Below are 23,275 nucleotides of genomic sequence, written 5' to 3' on the forward strand. Positions count from 1 at the left end.
ACGTACCCGTTGTAGTGGTGGGTCTGCCTTAAATGTGCCAAGAGGTCTTCAGGCTTTTTTTCTTAGTGGATTCTTCTGTCTTCCATGTTGGCATTTGTCATGGTCTCCAAAATACGAACAAAAGATTATTCATATTATTTTGTTTATTGCAACTCTTCATATGATTGGATATACTACATCCCCCCATTTTTTAACATTGAGCGAAAGATTGAAGCACAGCCTATTGAAAATAACTAGAAATTTGTCCTCAAAACGGGAATCATATCGCCAGCCAGTACGGAAACATCCACGGATTATATGGTTCTCTTGTCTCGAGTATTCTTCTCGTGCTCAATTGGGAGGGGGTGTAACCGTTATGTAATATGTTTTGCGGTACACCAACAGTGCAACATAATTGTCTTCGCATTTCCTTAGAATATTTTTCACTGACTGCACTGAACATTAAACTTCACCGTTTATCTGAAGGTATTGCGGTGACAGTGTTACACGTTCTAAGTCACAGGACAAGGCAAATCTGCAGAAGCAAACTGTGGCCTTTTTTTTTTTTTTTTTTTTTTTTGTGACGACATCATAATTCATTGTCGAATGAAAACTCGATTTTGTCACTGTTTCTGCTGCAGTTATAGATTTTGACACCTGAACGGCCTGTTTCTCTCTCGAGTTGTCAACGGTGGTGAGGAAACGGGTCACTCGCATTTGGAAGAAATTCAATGCAAAATTCATGAGCAGGTTCGCTCAGGAAATGTTTCATTCATGGATTTGTTTCGATCATTTCTGTTTTCATTTAAAAAAATTTAACTCAGGACATGTCTTCACCAGGCGGAGTTCACAGCGTTGATTTCTGTCATTGTGATCACTTGATGAAAAACGAATGACGAAGAGTGGAAAGGATTGGCAGTTGACTGCCTCCTATTAGAAGTCCAGCATTTATTGTCATATTGCTCTGCTCACACCAGTACGGTTTCACTAAACTAACCACAGTTCTTATCTCTGGCTAGCGATTCTGTATGAAGAACATAATTATTTTCAATGTGTCATCTTTAATCAGTTCATTGCATATCATCGTGTATAGCTGATCGTATAAAAAATATCCTGCCTAAGTTAATTGCGGAAAACCAGATACTGTATTTATTCGAAATATATATATATATATATATATATATTTAATTGGTGACAACTTGAGACTAATTTACAATGCGATAGTTTATCTAGAAGAACACGATATACATGGGTTTTTTTGTCAAACATCGACTCTGAGAAAGCTTTCGATTCAGTTGGTAGGGATTTCATGTTGAAAATACCAAAAGGATTTGGTTTCAAAAACGGAGTGAATTAATAGACAGAAACATTTTATAGTAATATCTAATCTCATGTTCTTGTTAATAGTCACGTCTCTAGCTGGTTCAGTACAGAACGATAGGGAGACCTCCTATTACCTTATTTATTCATTTTGTGTTGAAATACTGGTAATAATGACTTGTGAAAACAAAGATATACATGGTATAATGATCAATAATATCTCAATATACATATGATACTGAATTTGTTTTAACAGGTGACAAAAATCATTTGAAACTTGCATACACATAGTGGACACGTTGGGTGTAAACAAGGCTTACATTACACATGAATCATGGGAAACCTAGTGCAATCTGGCTGAGAAGCACAAGAAATTCCAGTGTTCGTTACATGGAGCTTTTAGGTATACAATGGAACCCACCAAAATAAAAATCTTAGGAATCTGGTCCACAAATTATTTTCAAAATTGTGCACATATAGAGCACTTAGAAAAAAACAACAGCTGATGTGATAAATCTATTTTTGCACACTTAAAAAGAATTAAAAAGAAAAATAATTGAATCAAATTAAATATTTTAAAAACTTGTTAAAATGTGTTCTCTGTTTAATATAAAGTTTCGGGTAAAAAAAAAAAAAGATGAAAAAAAGCAGATTCGAACCAAGCATGTTCGGGCGATAGTAAACATTCTTATTCACAGCGCTGATCTGCGTCTACAAATGACGTTCAAAAATTGAGATTTAATCTTTAAAAAAAAAAAAAAGTTTTTGAGCTTGATAAATCGGTCACGGTATTCGAGGTTATGACCCCGTTTAAATCATGTTAATTTGGTACATCTGGGGCATTTAGGAAATTCTTTACATTCAGCAGTAAAGGAGATACTGCCATCTAAGATACTCAAGCACACCGCAACTTGTATCCCATTTCTCCATATCTGCGGAGATAGTGTTCGACACACTCAGCCGACAGAAACTACACGCGGTTCAATCTCTTTCATGTACATTCTAGTTAAGTCAGTGTCCGCTTTAGAATATTCATATGCGGTAAACACGTCAATGATGTAGTAAGTGTCACTGTATGTGCTCTGACCAGAATTTGTATTTCCCTTCTTTTAATTGCGAACAAGTAAAAATGAGGTAATGCCGTCTTCAAACCCAACCATTTTTGACTCACTTGTGTAAACAAAGTGAGTCTATATTTTAACCCGGTGTTCGGTTGTCTCTCTGTGTGTGTGTGTCTGTGTGTCCGTGGTAAACTTTAACATTGACATTTTCTCTGCAAATACTTTGTCAGTTGACACCAAATTAGGCATAAAAATAGGAAAAATTCAGTTCTTTTTAGTCATCTTGTTTAAAACAATATTGCACCTCTGGGATGGGCACAAAAAAATAAATAATGAAGCCTAATTATATGCAAACTGCATTTACTGTTATATTTATATTTTTTGTATTCTCTAAACTTGGCACTTTGATCTGATATTCGACCCAACAACAAAAGCAGTCATAATTATCATTTTTTGTTAAAACAGGAACTTCTTTTGCTAAGCATGGAAGTTTTATTTATTTTGCAAACGTTTTGGTGCATATAGTAAAAAAGGAAATTACTCTAATTAATGCTAGGGGACTTAATTTGCTTTAAACTGATCTTTCTCATCTTAAACATTACATTTTGAAATAAGAGAGGCAAGGCCTTCAAGACTCACTTGTGATGCACTTTTTAAAAAAATCCAAGCTTTTTATGTATTGAGTATAATTTCAAAATGTAATGTTTAAGATGAGAAAGATCAGTTTAAAGCAAACTAAGTTCCCTACAGAGTAATTTCCCTTATTTTACTGTCTGCACCAAAACGTTTGCAATAAACAAAACTTCCATGCTTAGCAAAAGAAGTTCCTGTTTGAACAAAAAATGGTAATAATGACAGATCTTTTGTTGGGTCGAATATCAGATCAAAGTGCCAAGTTTAGAGAATACAAAAAATATAAATATAACAGTAAATGCATTATACTCAATACATAAAAAGCTTGGATTTAAAAAAAAAAAAGTGTATCACAAGTAGGTCTTGCCTTTCTTGTTTAAAAATCTGATCCTCAACGAAATAAATCGTTCATCATCCGGAAATACATTTCAATCCAGAGGACTTACATCCTATTATTGGTATGACTGTTAAGGTTTTTTCCCTATTATTTCTGTCCAAATTTGGTATTGGCAGACAAAGTATTTCCAGAGAAAATGACAGTGTTAAAGTTTACCACACACACACACACACAACCGACCACCAGATTATTACATAGCCTCACATTGTTTACACACGTGAGTCAGTAATACCAATGATGATTATGATGATAAAAGTACCAATAATGAAAATGATGCAACACGTACGAACGCACGGACACTCACAAGCACCCCACCACACGAATGGCAAACTGCTTCCACACACTAAAACATGCGCTTTGAACGAGATCATACCAACACCTGCACTGGAAAATTACTGTTGTTGGGGGGGGAAAGTTTTCAGGAGGTTGAAAAGGATTTTGCTAGACAGAATGTCGCAGTTCTATCTGGCTGTTTGTTGCACAATGAGTGGGCCTGAAGAGATCTCTGACCCCGTTCCTTCTTCTTTTCAGCATTTTTGACAGCCTGGTATCAGAAGCAGAACGAAGGTGACGAGTTGGATGATAAATGTCTGAATAAGTCTATATCATTCAAGAAGGTGATGTCTATGTCTAAAGGATCGAAACTGTATTATGACATTAACCCCCCCCAAAAAAAAAACAAAAAAAACAACAACAACAAAAAAACAACGGTTCCCACCCACAAAGCTGTTCAAAAAGCGTGACAAAGTAAATGAGTGGAAGACTGTTTTTTTTCCATACATTAGTAAGATCCATGATGTAAAAATGAAATGGTTTCACTTCATAATCATACACAGATGTCTTGGAACAAGTTATGCAAAATGAGATGGAGGTACAGAACAGTGATCTGTGTAGTTTTATAACATAACAAAAGACAGTTTTAGACACATGGCAGTGCACGATCGTCCAACGTTTCTGGCAAGCCCTAATGGGTGTAACGAATGAAAGATGTCCACATGTTCAAAATTTGGGAATAACTGACGAATATGTATACTTGGACTTGACAAACATATACCTATTTATTCGACTTTCTATTATTTCATTTTGTTATTTGCTAAACAATACGTGTACCAGTGCAAGTGAAAAACAAAATGTACCTGGTCTTCAATGAATTATTAATGAATTAAAATGTTGATATACAGTCCAGGGGTTTATAGTTCGGATTGGCGTTGTTTAGAAGGACTCCATTACTGAGTGGTTTCCATATAAAGCCCTGTTTATGAATACAAATGAAAAATAGGAATTATGATATGTGTGTGTGTGTGTGTGTGTGTGTGTTATTTTTTAATAGATTCTGCAGTTATGATATTGGTAAAGATTCTGCAGTTATGATATTGGTAAAGATTCTGCAGTTATGATATTGGTAACGATATATTCTGTATCTGGAATCTCAGTGCATAGTTATGTTTTATTCATGTATGAATGGCATCTCACCAAACACCACGCTTTCAGAATCGTGCCCGACGTTTTCAGGTATTATTTTCATTTGATATATATGTCGTCCTTTTTTTCGTTGTATATACAAATTTTGTTGTTTCCTTTTTGTCGTTTTTTCTGTCTTCTTAATTTTCTTTTTCTTGTTCCACTTCTTCTTTAGATTTATATTGTATTGCTATTCCTTTTGTCTTGTCTTCTTTTTTGTTTTGTTTTTCCTATTGCTATTAATGTGTACACGCATTATGTACGTTTGCTATAATGTAAGATGCGAATAAAAAGCTTTTTATGTCGTGCGATACAGTAAAGTACAGAACATTATGTTACAATACAATACAGTACGATACAGTGCAATACAAATCTGTAGGTAACATTACTAACAATAATATATAACCTTTGGAAAGAAAAAAACCGTGTTCAGTGTGAAAATTGTAATGTGTACCATCTGAAACACGCTATAATTGACACTTGGATTTCTTGTGTACGTCTAGACATTTGTTGTATTCTCCCGCTGGCTGAACCACATCACCATTAGCCGTTTCTCCGCCGAAAAAGCCTTCTTCCTACTGCCTGTCACCATGCCCTTACGGAGGATAGCCGTTTATCTGTGCACCAATCAGGTCTTCGACTTCTTCATCCTCTGCACCATCCTCACCAACTGCATTTGTTTGGCCATCCCCGCGACCAACAACGTGGCCTGGTTGGAGTGAGACACCTGTCTGTCTGTCTCTGCATCTGTCTTTCAGTGTATCTTTTGTATGCTTAGCTGTTTCACAGTCTCTGTCTACCTCTCTCTCTAAAGGAAAAAAATGTAACCCCGGGTTTGAGATACGGGAAAAAAAACGAAAGAATAAGCAGAGAAAGATAAACAAAGAAACGAAACAGAAGAAGAAAAAAGGATGAAAAAGAAAGGCATGAAGAAACACTATATCTATCTGTTGCCTGGGGTGGGATGGGAGGACGGACACACGCGTGCAGGCACACATTCAATTGTGATTGGACAGAAGAAGAGAAAAAGAAACTGAGTGAGCTTTGCTGTTTCAGATATGTATTTTTTGGAATCTACTCAACTGAAATGGTCATCAAGGTGATGGCCAGAGGTATGTTCGTCAGCAAATTCACCTACCTGCGTGATCCATGGAACTGGCTGGATATGATCGTTATCGCCTCAGGGTGAGTGCACGCTCAGCTAGCTTGGGTTTGAACCAGCCGACAGTCAACATTGCACTAAGATCTCTGGCAAAGTAAAAACACTAACAAACACACAGCGAAATATCAAATGTACCTTCATCGCCATGTCATCATAAAAGCCGTTGTCATTGACATCACCCATTGATGTCATTGTCAAAGTCATCACCACGATCATCATCGCTATGGATATTGTCGTCGTCACCATATCTTCAGTATAGCCCATCGTCTTCTATTCGTGACTTATGTACGAAGCAGAACATGATGCTTAAAAAATCTTTGTTTAAAACATGGTGATAACAAAGTGAGACCGTGCATGCAGCATGTAACGGAGATCCTGTCCTTCAGGACTCTTTGTGGTGTGTGTCAGTCAGACCAATGTGAAATGTTGAAGGATGTGAAAGGAGTGTGCCTCTCTCATAGGATACCATCCATTGCTCTGCGGGCGGATGTAATTCATAGCACCACAACCAACGCCAGTGCCACTCAAGCCTTGCGGACATTCCGAGTGCTGAGAGCGGTCAAGACCATCTCCATTTTCCCAGGTAAGACACTTGCATGAAATGCAAATTTACTATTGATGTAGAGTTTTCTTCGGCGGGTATGGAGACGTTATTCCAGCTATTTCCCTCTAGCACATATTCTCAGGAAAGACATGTCTTCAGACCAAGAGAACATTTTCTCTAAATGAGTGGGACATTGTTTCCTAGACGTTTGTACATTTTCATAGGTGAAGTGTATATTTTCATAAGACAAGATGGACATTATTTCCCACGTGAAATGGACATTGTTTCTTTGTAAGATAGCCACATTTGCCAAACGTCTGTATGTTTTCCCATTAATGCTGGACATGTTATGCCTGAGTGAAATACAATTTTTTTTCTCTTGCTCAGCTGCACGTTGCAATGTCAGAATGTGTAATGCACAGTTGTGTATTGTTTCACTATTTCAACCACACATATTTTCTAATATCCATGTTTGGCTCACACGTGTAAATAATTATCAGTCTATGTAACAATCCTGTCTTTTTGTTGTGTGTGTGTGTGTGTGTGTGTGTGTGTGTGTGTGTGTTCGTTCTTTTGCTTAACGTCTATCCACAATTGTGATTTTAGATGAAAATTCATTATCTCCCCCTCCCCACCCATGCCTTAAATCATCATTACTTTCCCCGTTCCTCTCCTCAATTAGCATTTAAAAAAAAAGGAAGAAGAATATAAACGAAATAAAATAAAATAACTAGTCAGCCAGTAGAATCACAACAAAGAGCCATTTGGGCTCCAAATTAAACTCTGAACTATTCCAAACACATGTTGATTATCATACAAGACATTTCTAATGGAAGCAGATGGAACTGCAGATTTAGTAAATGACATAGGTAAATACGGTTTTAACTGTTCGCATTTATAGATGATATGCACGGGGGTAATTTCATCGCCGCAAATGCAAGTCACATTTGAGGTATATTTTGTTTTTATGGCATCCAGTCGTAGTCTGGTGAGCCCTCTGCTACTATGATGTCCTTTTGTTTTAAACGAAAACATCAATTTTTCGTGAGCTATTGTCAGTATTTTCTCTGTCAGGATCAGACTCCTGTTTTAGGTTATTGACATGGTTCCAGCAAGTTTTCTCCAGCAGAAAATAACCTTCTTGTAATGAATATGGAATACGAATTTCTATGGCACTGTAAATGTTCATTGCGCCTTTTTTCGCACAATGATCCACCCGCTCATTTCCCACTATCTCTTCGTGAGAAGGGATCCAACAAAAATTAATCTTTGTTCCACGGATGGTCAAAACATGAATTATATGACGAATTTCTGTTACGAGTTCTCTTCTTGTCTTCAGATTAAAAGATTTTAATGCTTGTAATACAGATTTAGAATTGACACAAAATAACACTTGAAATATGGTAATAGGAAGATCAAGTAAGTGATTTAATCCCATTAATATAGTCATAAGTTCTGCTGTGAATTTTGAAAAATCTTTACCGATATGATAGAACTTCTCTACTTTTAATGACGGAATTATAAATGTTGCCCCTTCCTGATTATTATCAAGTACTGAACCATCCGTATATACTTTAAGGTGATTTGGGTTATTTTCTTGAATGTGAAATTTAACAAAAGCAGGGAGAGCAGGGCCTTCAGCTTTCTTTAAATCCAGGTAATTATTGTCATGTTGCATTGTTCATCTCCCTTTTAGGTATTGTTGTATATGATAACCGAGGGGCTGTTTATTTGGGTTCACTCCTGATGTTTTAAATATGCCAGAGGTATAAGTACCTATAGTCGTGAGGGAGTGAATAGACTGCTTTTTTAGGGAATGAAGATTTGATTTTAAACTGATCTCGGCAATGTGTGTGTGCGTTTTTGGTCGAATTTTGCGCGGGCATGTACGCACTGATAAGCTCTGCTGTCCTTTCTGGCTGTAGGTTGCTGATTGAGATCTGCTTGCTGTCTCTCCTTCAAGACTGGATACCCTGACGTGTTGCTTTGTCACATACACTGGTGTGCAGCCAGTTTTTCCGCCCAGTGTTGGGATTATTGCTGACCATGTGGTCCATGATGTTGCAGGTCTTAGGACGATCGTGAACGCCATGCTGCGTGCTATCAAGATGCTGACGGAAGTGGTGCTGCTGACCATGTTCTGTCTGCTGGTCTTCTCTCTCATCTCCGTGCAGATCTACAGGGGCACCTTGCGCCAGAAGTGTGTGAAGGACCCATTCCAGCTCACACACCTCCAGCACACCAATGAGCCTTTCCATCAATTCTACAACAGGATGCTCAGGGATCCCAGTTAGAGTCCCTTTCTGCATTTGAGTCGATGAGTCACAGCGATGTTGATGGGTGATAGCAATGTTGTGAGGGGTGGGAAGATGATGATTTTGTTAATGCTGACGAAGATGCTGATACCTGAATGATAGAAGACAGCATGATAATCATGAATCTGATGTTTATCATGAATCAGTGGCGTAGTATTTGATGATCATCCCAAGGATGATAAAAAGGCGGCAACAAGTTCGACAATAATGATAACCATCATCATCATCATCATAACAATACTATTGACAGTTTTATTATATAATCACAATAATGCTGACAGTAGTAATAAAATCAACAATAATAAATGATAACAAGATGATGATCTACATGATGATGGCGATACTGATAACCATTAATCAGAGTGACCTGATAATTGCCATCAACTGCCTCTTGTGTAAAAGTAGTATGTCATTTAGCCTCCAGTTCCCACACCTGTCTCTTTCTCTTTCACACACACACACACACACACACACACACACACACACACACACACACACACACATCCAATCCCCTTTTCTCGCCCACATACACTCACTAACTCAAGTACACATTGAAGATAGCTGTTGGTGCATTTTCAGCGTAACTTCAAGGTTAAAAGTGCACACCAAAGGGTCTGACGATATAAGCCTTATGCAGGGTTTCATCTGAAAATTCTAAAGCTCATAACATATTTCCGAGATCAGGGGAAATCAATAGGACATTTTGGTCTTCTTTTAGACAAAGTGTCAGGGGCCTAAATATAATCCTTCCTTTCTTTGATTTCATTTTTTTCTTTATCTATCTATCTATCTATCTATCTATCTATTTTTCAGTTACACTTTCATTGGAAAAGAAGAAGAACAACAACAACGATGTAGATTGTTACAAGCACGTTTTACCAAACTGAAGTAAATGAAATACTCCTTTTCAAAGTGATTTCTCGTGAGCTAAGAGTTGGATTTAAAACTTAAAAGAATATTTTACTGGCTCTATCAGTTGATATGGACAGGACTTACATTGTGGTCCAGACTGCTGTGCACATGTGACTGTTTTCTCTGTCCGGGTCTGCGACCATAGAGTAATTTTAGTTTATTTGACTTGATTCCCCCTATCCAAAGCTGTCAGAAACGGAAAGTCCTGTCTCTTGCCGTCCTGCGAGTGTTAGAAGATACACTGCCCTGGCAACAACAACTTATGTTTTTTCTTCGGCGACATGGTTATGGAAAAGACCGTCAGAGTTAGTTCCCTTGAACGGGAAGTCGCTGTCACAGTACAAAACACTGTTAGAATGATTGATTGATTGATATGGATACTTACATAGCGCCTATCCTCGGTCGGAGACCACGTTCTAAGCGCTTTACAAACACGGGGTCATTTGCACAACAAGCTGCCTACCTGGGTAGAGCCGACTGACGGCTGCCACTAGGCGGTCATCATTCATTTCCTGTGTCATTCAGTCAGATTTCAGGCACACACACATACACTCAGACATGTAACATTTTACGTGTATGACCGTTTTGTTAATTAACCCCGCCATGTAGGCAGCCATACTCCATTTTTGGGGATTGGGGGTGTGCATGCTGGTTTGTTCTTGTTTCTAGAACCCACCGAATGCTGACATGGATCACAGGATATTTAACGTGCGTATTTGATCTTCATCGTGCGAATACACTGGAAGGGGGTTCAGGCACTAGCACGTCTGCACATATGTTGACATGGGAGATCGGAAAAATCTCCACCCTTTACCCACCAGACGCTGTCACCGAGATACGAACCCTGGACCCTCAGATTGAAAGTCCAACGCTTTAACCGTTTGGCTATTGCGCCCCTAATGGGCGATAAACAGCATGCATGCTGGTTTGAAATCATTTAGATCCTTAAAAGCAGGTACTTGGATGCGTTTAGATCATAAGCATTGACTGACTTGTCCGCCTTGGCAAAAAAAACCGTTTGGACGAGGTACCAATTTGATTGAAAACATGACAAGAGCTATTGGTCCAATGTCCGATGCTCATTTTGATGCATATTTTGATGTCAGACAACTCAGCATAATTCAGATTTAACAGTGTACGCCAAGGAGACTGGCGACATAAGCCATATTATGTTAATGCCGGTGAACATTCCGGTGTAAAAACAATGTGTGCTTGAAAGCAAAGTTGATACGACGTCACACAGTAATGTCAATACTGCAGAAACTCTGCCACACACCATACCTCTCCCTATCCCAAACGCACACATAACTTTGTCGCACTCTCGATCTTAATTTGTCTGTCTCTCTCTTTATGTCGCATGCAAGGGCATACACATGCGCCCCCTATAGGTAATCTGTTGGTTTAAACAGTATTTTATTTGGAACATGTCACAATGCAGCACAGATACAGATGGATAGGACTACAAGAAAATATAAACTAATAAAGTCCTGCCTTGATACATCTACATACTGAATGACTGAATGACGGATGTCATCACAGCTAGAAGTGTAAAACGTGATCAGACATGAGTTTCAACAAAATTAGACTGGAATATAGATTAAGTGAAAAAAAAAGAAGATAAACGTGTAGTGGAGAGAAAAGTCAATAGAGAAAGAGAAGTATCAAGGCAAAGGCACAAATACAGCAAGACAGTCCAACTGAACTTGGCCAACAAAGCAAAGCGGCCAAAGCCAACCGTCCCGTCGGAAAAAAAAGAAGGATAAAAAAAAAGCACAAACATGTACTCATAACGTGGATTGGTAAGTAAAAGGTAATCTATTGGGTGGCTAATGCATGAACAAGAACAATCGTTTTTTACTCACGAGTATACCCCTGAAAACGGAGTGTGGCTGCCTGCATGGCGGAGTAAAAACGGTCATACACGTAAAAAGCCCACTCGTGTACATACGAGTGAACGTGGGAGTTGCAGCCCACGACCGAAGAAGAAGAAGAAGAAGACTCGCATGTGTGTGTATGTATGTATGTATGTCAGTGGAAAACTTAACAAATTTATTTTCTTTTTAAGTATTTTGTCTTTTGACACCAAATTTGCAATAAAAATAGAAAAAAATCTGTTCTTTCCGCAAATTCTAACGGCAATGCACTCCAAAAAAGACCACAAAAATTGCAAAGAGGTAAAAAAAAAAAAATTTCCACAGTCATGTACTGGTACATTTTCCTTTCTTTTTCACAGAACTTAGCACTTTTATCTAGCATATTGACACATTGATCAATAGTGTGTATCATATTCAATTTGCCTGACCAGTTTCAACAATTTCAACATTTAAACTGAACTAGCGCTGCGCATGCTTGTGAAGTAATTTGGTTCAAGACAAACGGCGGCAGTCATTTGGAGAGAAACATTGGAATTGTCAATTTATGTGTACGTTTACCCACATGGCTGCATTCAGACACTTACGGAGCGCACCTCGTAGTTATGTGAACACCTCAGGTCACCCTGACTTGTGTCACTGACGAGACATTATGATCGTAATATTTGGAGTAAGAGAACTCGTCCGATCTGCCGATCATGATTTTGTCGAAAGAACTGGATTTCTCCGAGTGATTATCATGCGTATTGCACACGAAACTGTGTTTGGATATTTCTGTTACGATTTATCGAAGCCGGAAACTCGTGATGAAGACGGGAAGTTTGAAACTATGACAGCTCTATATTATGATCGTAAAACAGTGAAATGGTGGTCAATTTGGGCTTTAAGATGTCACGACCAAAAATATCATTTTGATCGATTTATGTTGAATAGACACGCCAATCCCTCCCCGTCTCACACTTCCCCTCCACCCCCAACATTTTGTTGTTCAGCAGGAATGGCACTGAGTCGTGAAGGTTTTGTTCCTCCGCCGCCGCCGCCGCCGCCGCCGCCACCCCCCGCCCTGTTTTTTTTTTTTTTTTAATCCATCTTTTGAACAGGAAAAAAGATAAAAGAACAAAAACTATCTCTGATAATCCTGTATGGGGGAATAGTTATCGACTTTTTTCAAACCGATATGGCAGGAGGGGGTGGATCTAATAATCTGTATTTAATGTGTTGCAGACAACTGGCATGATGGAAATAACTACAATTTGTGTGGCAACACGACTGGCTCTGGGTATAGTATATCACTTTCATGCTAGTCATGTGTGTATTTGTTAGCAGAATCAGTGTGTGTAAGTGGTTTGCGTTGCGGACTGACGACTAGGGGGCGCGGGTTCGAGTCCAGGAGAGGTGTTTTGTTTTCGGCCCCCACCCAGAGTTGAGTGTGCTAAGGGCTCAGGTGGGAACCGACTATTATCCACTTCATGGATGAGTCTTTTGGAATCTTGCTTAAATTACTTGATCAACACTGCAGGCGTCCGTATCTGTCATACCAGGTTGACACATACTTTGAAAGGAAGCTTAGAGTACGGCTTTGTCACGTAGTCCCAAACTTAAAATAGATCTTCACAGCATCTATATCATGATCATCATAACACTATTATTGACAGTTTTATTTTATCACCAATACAGAACAAATGTCCCTTATCCTGTGGAATTTCTTGCCCTGCTTCCATGGTGACTACAGTTTCTGTTTCCTTCTTCTTCTATATATGGGGTAAATTCCTGTCACGATATTCGGTGTCGGCATGTTCAGTGGGGGGTGTTTTTGAAGGGACATTATAGCGGTCTCAACTGGAATACACGTTCACTCAGTCTGACTCGCAAACAGGGGATTATTGTCATCAGTAAGGGGCTTAGTACGTTGGAATTTGAATCATAACAGGCACTAATGAATACCATCAAAGTGACTCAGCAGCTTTGCAGGGTCTCTTCAGGTGCGTGGCCTCAAGGCGGTCGCCTGTGTACTGTTGGCGCTGAGACTGCGACAGACGTACCCGTGTATGGCTGTGCGTGGGAGGCTTGGAATGAACCGAGTGTAGGCAATGCCAATGAAACGGCGCAGTTTATGGGACAGCAAAAAGAAAAAAAAGAAGAAAAAAAGAGGGTGTGTGTGTGTTCGGGGGTGGGGGTGGGGGCCGTGTCTAAGTGTACGTGTTTGTGTTAATTTTTTTTACCTTGACTAGTTGACTGTTTAGCTATGAATTGTTTATATAGACTTGTTCACTGATTGTTAACTGACTGACTGACCGACTAGCCATCTCACTGAATAAGTAACTTGACTTCTTAATTCATTCATTTGATCAGTTTGTTGGTCACTTTCAAAACCAACTGATCACAGGCGCTTGACATATATCATTGTATAAATACGCCATGTTTTAGCGTGTTAAAAGGTTCTCAGATAAAGTAAAAAGCATCTCGTTCGTGTCTTTCTATTGCCTCAGGAGGTGCCAGCTCAACTTCACATGCCAGGGCAATGTTGGTGAAAACCCAAACTTTGGTTTCATGAACTTTGACAACGTCTATTGGTCCGCGCTCATCACATTTCAGTTGATGACTATCGACTTTTGGGAGAACGCCTACCGTAAAGTGAGGGCACATCAAATGTGTGCGTGTATGTGTGCGTGTGTGTGTGTTTTCGGACGCAAAAAACTTTTCATTTAACATAGGAAGACTGAAACTACACAGTCGAGGATCATCAAGCAAGGATTTTGCTGTGTTTAGACGGAATATTTGTTTTTCCTCTAGTCCGCTAAAAAAGGTGGGTGCAGGGTAAGGGTATGTGTCCTTTCCACTGAACCATAGTATTATTACTCTAACCAGCACACACACACACACACACACACACACACACACACACACACACACACGCATGAACGCACAGCTCTGCAGGAATGAGAAGGAAGATATCTGTATGTGGTGGGCAGGTATTGCTGACCAACGGGTATCTGGCAGTAATATTCTTCATTCTGACCGTGTTCTTCGGCTCCTTCTACTTGCTGAACCTGATGCTAGCCGTGGTCACCATCACCTACCAGGAGGAGGCCGAACGTACCCATAAGGTTACACACTTAATTAGCATCAGCAACACACACACACACACACACACACACGTCGTCGAATCCTGGATACTTTACCCCGACTTTCTGCTGCAGTAAACCGGTACCAGTACTACCAGCATGTCAGAAACAAGAAACTGCATGTTATAAGAGATAGATCTGACAGCTTGTCCAGGGACAAGAATGGCAGTAGCTGTTGTATGATGTAAAATTATATCTGTGCACAACACGCTGCCTATAACATCGTTGTCAGTGTACTCTTCCTCTGGCACTGCCGTCTTTCGAAGCTGCGAAATTTGTTGGCTGTACTTATTGTCAGGGTCCAGAACACACACATACGCACGCACGCACACGCACACACACACACACACACACACGTGCGCGCGCGCGCGCATGCACTCAGAGATATCCTCTCCTTTCTCCAGTAAGTTATTTGTTTCTCTTGATTAGACACAGTTATTTGTTGTCGTCGTCCTGCTTCTGATGTGAATTCTTCTTTCACAAAATGACAAGAAGCAACACGAATCGCTGGGTGTGGCGTTTTCAGCAGATTCCAGTTGTGGAGGAAAAGAAGACTGTCGCGTCTTCGTTCAAATCATCGTATGCCAAAACAAATGAGTTGTCATCCTTTTCTTCCTTCGTTAGGCACTTTTTTGATTTTGAATGCGTTGAATTTTATTTATTTGTGTTTGTATTCATCTTTTTTTTTTTTTAGTCACAACAGGTTTCTCTGTGTGAAATTCGGGCTGCTCTCCGTACGGAAAGCGCGCCGCTACACTGAGAGCGCCACCCATTTTTTTGTATTTTTTCCTGCGTGCAGTTTTATTTGTTTTACCTATCGAAGTGGATTTTTCTACTAAATTTTGCCAGGGACAACCCTTTTGTTGCTGTGGGTTCTTTTACGTGCCCTAAGCGCATGCTGCACACGGGATCTCGGCTTATCATCTCATCCGAATGACTAGTGTCAAGACCACCACTCAAGGTCTAGTGGAGGGGGAGATAATACTGGCGACTGAGCCGTGACTCGAACCAGCACGCTTCGATTCTCTCGCTTCCTAGGTGGATGCGTTACCTCTAGGCCATCACTCCACATGTTGTCAGGGAGACCAGCTAGAAGAGAGTTGCAGTAGTCTAGTCTAGATATCTATATAATATAAAAGAAATTGAAAGTTTGTTGGCATCAGCAGTGGAAAGGAAAGCGCGAATTTTGCCTAAACTACAAAGCTAACAGAACAGAGTTCGGCACGTGTTTTTGACATGTGCATCCATTGACAGTGTTTCATCTATACAGATGCCAAAGTTTCTCTCGGACTGGGAAAAAGGGTGGTTGCAGCCAGAGATGGACATAAGAGTTAGAGCTGACCTGGTTTATCTTTGATTTGGCGAGAACTGGCTCAGTTTTTTTCCTCATTAATTTTCAGCTTGTTCCCACTCATCCACTCGGCTACATCTTGAATGCAATTTTTCAAACTACAGGCAGGTTTAAAAATCTGTGGGAACAGTAGAGTTGTGAAGGTGGGGATCATCTGCAAATATATGGTATAAGTGACCTGACTGATGAGTGACAGTGTGTACGCAGTAAATAAAACTGGACCCAAGACTGAACCTTTTGGCACACATATTCCAACACAGATGGAGTGGATTCATGACCAAGGAAAGACTGGGTATGGCAAGTTAAGTAAGATATGAACCAATCCAGGACCGTTCTTGAGCATCCAAAAATTGTACGCAACTGTGTAATAAGAATGTCATGGTCTATTGTATCAAACGCTGCCGACAGGTCGAGCGGTGACAAGACAGACACACAACCAGTATCAGAGTCCTGAAGGAGGTCAGTAACTACTTGCAGCAAAGCGGTTTCGGTACTGTGGCACTTACTGTAGGCTGACTGAAACCTTTCCAGGTCATATGATTCCAAATGTTGCAATAACTTTTTCAACTCAATACGCTCAAAACACCTTTGACAAGAAAGGTAGATTAGAAACTGGAAGGTAGTGCTTCAAACAGTCGGGATCAAAGTTCGACTTTTTTCAAAAGGGGCTTTACGAAAGCATGCTTAAAACTCTGAGGCACAATGCCAGATGACAGTAACTAAAGGTGTAATCTCCTCTATACAATCATACAGGACAGGGGCAGAAATAAGGTCAATGTCACAGGATTTCTTTGGCATGTTCGGAGTACTTTTCTGACGCAATCCTCGGTTGCAGGTTCAAACTCTGCAAACAAAGTACCAGAGAACTCGACAACATCTGTGGGGTTTGGTGTATCGGGGTCAAAACTGCTTCTAATTTGTTCAATCTTTCCCATGAAAATTAATGTTCATTGAACGTATCGGGAAGAGACTGATGGAATATTTGAGGGAAGCACAATATCACTGGCTTTGCCCATCATTTGACCACTGAGACAGAAGAGCTCTCTGAAACTATTGGCACTCACAATCCTTTCACAGATATAGCGTTTCTTTGCTACGAGATTACGCACCTGCGCAAAAATATCACTGTGCACAGTGAGACCAGCCTCGCGCCAATTTCGCTCAGTCTGACGCCGTTGTACCTTGGCCTTTTTGACCTCGAGAGTCATCCAGGGAGCATGGATATACCTTCCATCAAGGTACTAGTACAAAGAGGGGCATGGTGGTCAAATAGCTGGCGCAAACATGTGTTGTAAACATCAAGTGGGTCAGCTGAACCAGACCGAGTGGCTGACTCAGATGCTACAGAAACATCAGTTTTAAAAACATGGGTATCTACAGCTTTTAGATTTTGTGAAGTAATACTTTTTGTTCATTTGCCAGATTTTCTCAAGAACAGTTCAAAAGATATAACAGAATGGTCTGACAACAATAGCTCAACAACACACAAATCAAGAACATCAAAAACACAATTTGTGATCAGGATATTTGTGATTATCAAAGTATGCTCGATTTCACTGTCAGTGACAGAGAGGGGTACATTATCTATAAACTTTGATTGAAGGCTTTTCTTATCCTGTCTCACTTCGCAGAATGAAAGGGTTCGTATTTGCCAGTTGGAGCACTGTACCTCTCAAACGTAGTCCCTGCTCGAGCACTTGAGACCTGGCCTATCTGGTGGCAGGATAGATCCACCAGTCCTATCTGCTGGGTGCCGACCAGTGACCCCTGACCGGCGATCCACTCTGCAGCCAGGCACATCTCCGGGACGATAACAGGACTGCGGGAATGAACTTTCCTTGCAAGAAGACAGGGTTGACTCTTGCGGCCATTGTCACTTAACGTTCGCTTCTCGATAAGAGACGAAAAACAAAACAAGAGAAGCAAGGCCTTCAAATCTCACTTGTGATACACACTTAAGAAATGGTAAATAAAAAAAATTCAAATGATAAAAAAAATCTTTAAAAAATCTTTGTTAAAATGTGTTCTGTATTTGCTATTTGCTTCGTGTTAAAAAAGAAAAAGGCTCAAAAGCAGATTCTAACCAAGCATGTTCAGGTCGAGATTAAGTGGTCTTACACACAGCGCTAACGCGGATCTGTGAATGTCGTTCAAAAATTATTATTTAAGCATGTTCTTTTAGCGTAATAAATCGATAACGGTAATCGAAGTGATAACACCGTTTAAATCATGTTATTTTCGTATACCTTGGGCATTTAAGAATTGCATTAAGTCCACGGAAATGGAGACGTTCCCATTGCCTCAAGCACACCGCAATAAGTGTCTGTTTTCTCTAGATCTGCAGAGATCCGTGTTCGACAGGTTTAAGTAGTTACATTCACTGGGAAACTACGACACTATCCATTCCATTTCTGTTTTATGTTCATTCCTGTTAATTCAGTATCTACTTTGAAACATTCATATGCAGTAAACACATCGATGAAAGAAATTCTTCTAATATGACAATAAAGGAGACATTGCGATCACCTCAAGCACACCGCAACATGTGACTGTTTTGTCAGGATCTGCAAACTAAACGGGTGATTCATTTTTTTTTCTTTTGTGTTCATTCTGGTTATTTCAGAGGCCACTTTAGAATATTCATATGCAGTAAACACGTTGACGGTGTAGTTAGTGTCACTGTATGTGTTCTGCCCAGAACTGGTATTTGTTTTCTTTTAATTGCGAACATGAAAGTCGATGTCATGGCGTCTTCTTACCAAAAATAGACTGGGAAGCGGTAATGTTGTGTTTTTGGGACTGGATCAAGCATCAAAGAAATAAACCGTCAATGATCCGGAAATATAGCTAAATTCTGGAGACGTACAACCTATCATTGGTATGACTGTGAACATTTTTTTTTTCCTACTATGTGTAAGCCAAATTTGGTAGACAAAGTAATTCAAAAGAAAATGGCAATGTTAAAGTTTACCACGAACACACACACACACACAGACAACCAAACATCGGGTTACAACATAGACTCACTTTGTGAGTCACAAGTGAGTTAAATCAAAACAAGCGAATGTCAAATAGGAAGTCGGCAATAAATATGAAATTTCCAAAACCATGGAGCGACGTAGAAACGATCTTTTGCTTCTCTGCAGAGTCGCAGTAAACAGCTGTGGTACGCACAGTGAAGGCAGAAGGAAACGCTGTGTTGGCATGAACTCAGCTCACATTCAGTGTCAGAGAGCATAGACAGAACATGTCCTCAGTGTGGCTGTCGCTCATCGAATCCAAATGCAGAGATACTGATCATTGACAAGAGAAATTGTTTTGTAAGAAAGTGTAGAAATGGTGTTCTTTCCGAAATAAAATGTAGTGTTAATGCTGTTCAGCAAGAAAATTAGTGATGCTGTTCAGCGTCTTCCACTTGGTCACTAGCAGCATGTATCTTGCAGAGAAACGCCATTCTATAAATATTTTAATTCTGTCACAAACAGCATAACCAACCCCGCTAAAAAAATCTATAATATTGTCACTAACAGCATATCCAACGCCGCTCAAAAATTCTTTGATTTTGTTACTAACAGCGTCTCCACATTTTGTCACTAAATGGTATCTGTATATTTATGTTTCAGGAACTGGAATCGGAGAAAGCTGCCAAGAGGCAACGGAAACAGGCTGCCAGTGGAATCCACAACGTGACCAAACTGGCCACACAGCAGAACGTATGGGCCAAACTGATCCGAGAGAACAAGCGGAGAGAGAAAAATACTAAAGAGTTTAAACTGCAGAAGTTGGTCCGCACGCGCACAGCCATCAGCGCCTGGCAGAAGTTGGCCTACAAGACACATGTTGACCGCACGTATGCAAAACACTTCCAGCAATACGCCACCAAAGGTAGGTCAGCGGTAGACGTTCTACAGAATGTAAGCTATTGTTTCCAGAAATGGAAATCCAAGGTCAATCGCCTGAACGATAGCATGGAACAGGCCAGAAAGTTACGTTTAGGCAGCAATCAAACCGATCCATCCCAGGCGAAGATAGTGCCAAGAAAACTCACTGGCAATGATCCTCTTCCACCCAGTGCAATCTCTTCCTCTCTCGACAAAACAAATGGACAGAACAGGAGTGCAAACGTGAAAAATGGCAGTAAGATACATAATGCGAATCGGGGACAAAGCGGCGGAGTCAGTTGGTCGTATTCAAATAACAACCTCTACAAGAATTTGAAACTGAAAGTTAAGAAAGCATCGCAAACGATAGGTTCGTCACTCACCTTTCTTCAGGGGGAAGAGTCCTCAGCGAAGACCAAACCAGAGATTCAGGGCAGGCGCTTTTCAAAAAAACAGACACCACGAAAAGCAGATGATGACGGCGGCAACGCTGATGAACAGTCACACCTGGTCAACACTGTGTCTGCCAACAACCCGAACAACGTCAGTGCCCAGAACAAAACACAAATACGCCCTCCAGAGAAAAATCGGGCTGATGAACCAACTGAAGCGTCTGCCGAAAAATCATCTCCCACGGATGATCATGAAAAGGTTGGGACTGCCTCTTGTCATCAAAACATAGTATGTTTGTCTTCTTTTCCCGCAAACAGCAAAGGGTGGGGTGATTTGGGGGAATCGGGTGTCAAATTTCAATGTGGGCAAAGGAAGATAACTGCGTAATCGATTTTTAACGACTGTACTTCATTATCACTCTTCCATGATCTTCATCTTTCCTATCATCTAGCTGGCAGTCTTGATGCTGATGATGATTATACTTGTCTTGTCGTGGGAAGGCCATCGGTCTCCAAGACAATAACATTAATTCTATAAGAAATAACTGAAATGCTTTTTCAACATTTTCTCGCTTTTCTGGGCTCATTCGTTCGTTTATTTATTTTTTGTCTGTTCATCTAAGATGATGATATTAGACTGAAAATAAATTATATTATTATTATTATTTGGATTATTATCATTCCTATCATAATGATGATTGTTAGTATTAACTAGAAATCGACATTTTTGTAAATCTTCTAGGCTAAGGTACTAGCAAGTACGTCTGCATGGTGTGTGTGTGTGTGTGTGTGTGTGTACAGATGTGCGTGCATGCACGGACGCATATATAATTGTCTGTGTGTGCTCGCGCGCATGCACAGAAGTGCGTGTGCGTGTCTGTGCGTGCGTGTGAGCACGAGCGAACGTGTTTGTGTACATGTGGTTTGCTCACACATAAATTACGTGTGCATGCTTGAGTCGACTTCAAGTCTTCCTTAAAATGTGATGTTCACGACCAATCTTCCCTCCCCCACCCCGTGTCTTTCGTATCTTGTTACTGCCTCCCCATTTGCACAGTCTCCCTCCATCATTATTCGGTTTTTATTTGCAGATGGTTACTGCATTCTCCCAAGCTGGCCGACAGGTTTCGGCTGTGGAACATATGGATAACAGTAAAACGAGACGATGTATGAGCTTTCACGTTCAGCGCACCCGCGTGTTTTGTGTGTGTGTGTGTGTGTGTGTGTGTGTGTGTGTGTTTTGCCTTTCTTGTTTGTGAAAAAACTGGTACAGTACGAGTTTACTATTTTCATCAGTCAAGTCCTTAAGAGAAATGTTTTGAATTGCCCAGTTTGTCGTTCTTGTTAATGAAAAAATTGGTACATTAAGAGTTTACCGATTTCATTAATCAAGTCTTTAAAAGAGATGTTTTTAACTGCCCACTGCTTGTAAATTAATTCTTTATAGGCTGTTGTGAACTTTTCATTGAAAGATACGGGTTCAGCTGGTATTTCTCATTCCACATTTTTACAAAAGTTAGTGAATGCAGTAAAACATTATCCGATCCGAGTTGAATTTCTTGGTAACAAATTGTTTGGGACCATGATCACGGTTATTCATGATTCTCCTCATCAGGACAGAGTTCCTTCTTGGAATCTGGACATTAGTTATTGTACCCAGTTTTTATTTTACTTCCGAGTGCAAACAAAGTGAGTCCATATAGTGATACGGAGTGTGTGTTTGTGTTTCCGTGGTGAACTTTAACGTTGAAATCTTTTCAGCTACTATAAGTGGCTCAGAACTCACACTTGGCAGAATGGTAGGTCAGACCTTTAAAGTGGTCTGCGTTTTGATGCTATGGTAGGCAGGGTGACAGGTCAAAGGTCACGGTCATTATTTGGCAAAATAGAAAAAAAAAAGCTTGATAGAGACTGTATTTTTGATCCATTCTCGATCAAGTTTAGTCTTGTGATTGGTCATGGGTACGGCATGATCCTTGGAGAAATTCAGTGGCGCGCTAGACAACAACAACAACAACAACAACAACAAAACCCCAAAAAGATTCATACATGTAAAAAGGCTACATGTCGGTGTGAATGTGTGTGTGCGTGACTGAAATGTGTCTGAATGAAACGGAAAACGAATGATGATAGTCTTGGCATGCCTGTTCGCTGCTGGACTGGAATTTCACTCTCTTCACTCATCTTCAGCCGCCATATTTAACCCGTAGGACCATGGGGATTCACGGCCCATGAGACTTCCTTAGACGCCGAAGAAAGCACAGAGGGTAGCACCTAACCTCTCTTCTCAGAACTTTACCTGGCTGATTAACTCATGTTGAGATAGCGCCTCTATGTACATTTTCTAGGCAGCAAGTCACCTGCTTCTGGACCAGAAGGTGCCTTTAGGTCCTGGAGATGGCTCAGGACTGGCTGAATAAGCTGGTTGCTCATTGAGGGGTACCATCTATATTTTCCCTCCTGGTAAGGAGTCCATGGCACCCGGAGCTTTCCATACGGAAAAGTATTTGAAGGACTCGTCTAATTGAAGGGTCTGGTCTTTGTGCACCACGCATCACCCAACTTTTATGGGGAAGGATCTTCTAGTATAGGACCTCTTAATAGTCTCTCAACACTCTCCCTTTCCTACCTCTGCTAATTTCACTTTCAGAACTTTGTCTCAGCGAGATAAGCTGGCCCACCATTGTCTTTTGGAGCCTTTTACATCTTCTTGCTTAGTCCAAACCAGCTGTAGGAAAATTGCCAGAAACACCCAGGTATGGAGTCTCACCATGTTGAGTATCAGGGTCTTTTCAGCAACTCTCGTCTGAATTTTTTGGCAGTAGAGTGGTTTCGATCCTGACAGCAGTGGTGTATGCGTTGACAAGCCCA

At 40.3% G+C, this 23,275-nt stretch overlaps 1 protein-coding gene across 1 annotated transcript in view; it reads left to right on the forward strand.

Annotated features, from left to right (window-relative positions):
• The first annotated feature begins 5,938 nt into the window (after positions 1 to 5,938).
• LOC143282209 (sodium channel protein 1 brain-like) overlaps positions 5,939 to 23,275 on the forward strand; it is a 147,542-nt gene continuing 130,205 nt past the window's right edge. The window contains exons 1-8 of the mRNA XM_076587811.1: positions 5,939 to 6,036; positions 6,475 to 6,596; positions 8,625 to 8,846; positions 12,880 to 12,934; positions 14,145 to 14,289; positions 14,628 to 14,762; positions 19,755 to 20,016; positions 20,383 to 20,555. Coding sequence (XP_076443926.1) covers positions 5,939 to 6,036; positions 6,475 to 6,596; positions 8,625 to 8,846; positions 12,880 to 12,934; positions 14,145 to 14,289; positions 14,628 to 14,762; positions 19,755 to 20,016; positions 20,383 to 20,555 — 1,212 coding nt within the window. The remainder of the gene's footprint in view (positions 6,037 to 6,474; positions 6,597 to 8,624; positions 8,847 to 12,879; positions 12,935 to 14,144; positions 14,290 to 14,627; positions 14,763 to 19,754; positions 20,017 to 20,382; positions 20,556 to 23,275) is intronic.

The sequence above is a fragment of the Babylonia areolata genome, chromosome 5, assembly GCF_041734735.1.
Source record: "Babylonia areolata isolate BAREFJ2019XMU chromosome 5, ASM4173473v1, whole genome shotgun sequence".
Lineage (NCBI taxonomy): Eukaryota > Metazoa > Mollusca > Gastropoda > Neogastropoda > Buccinidae > Babylonia > Babylonia areolata.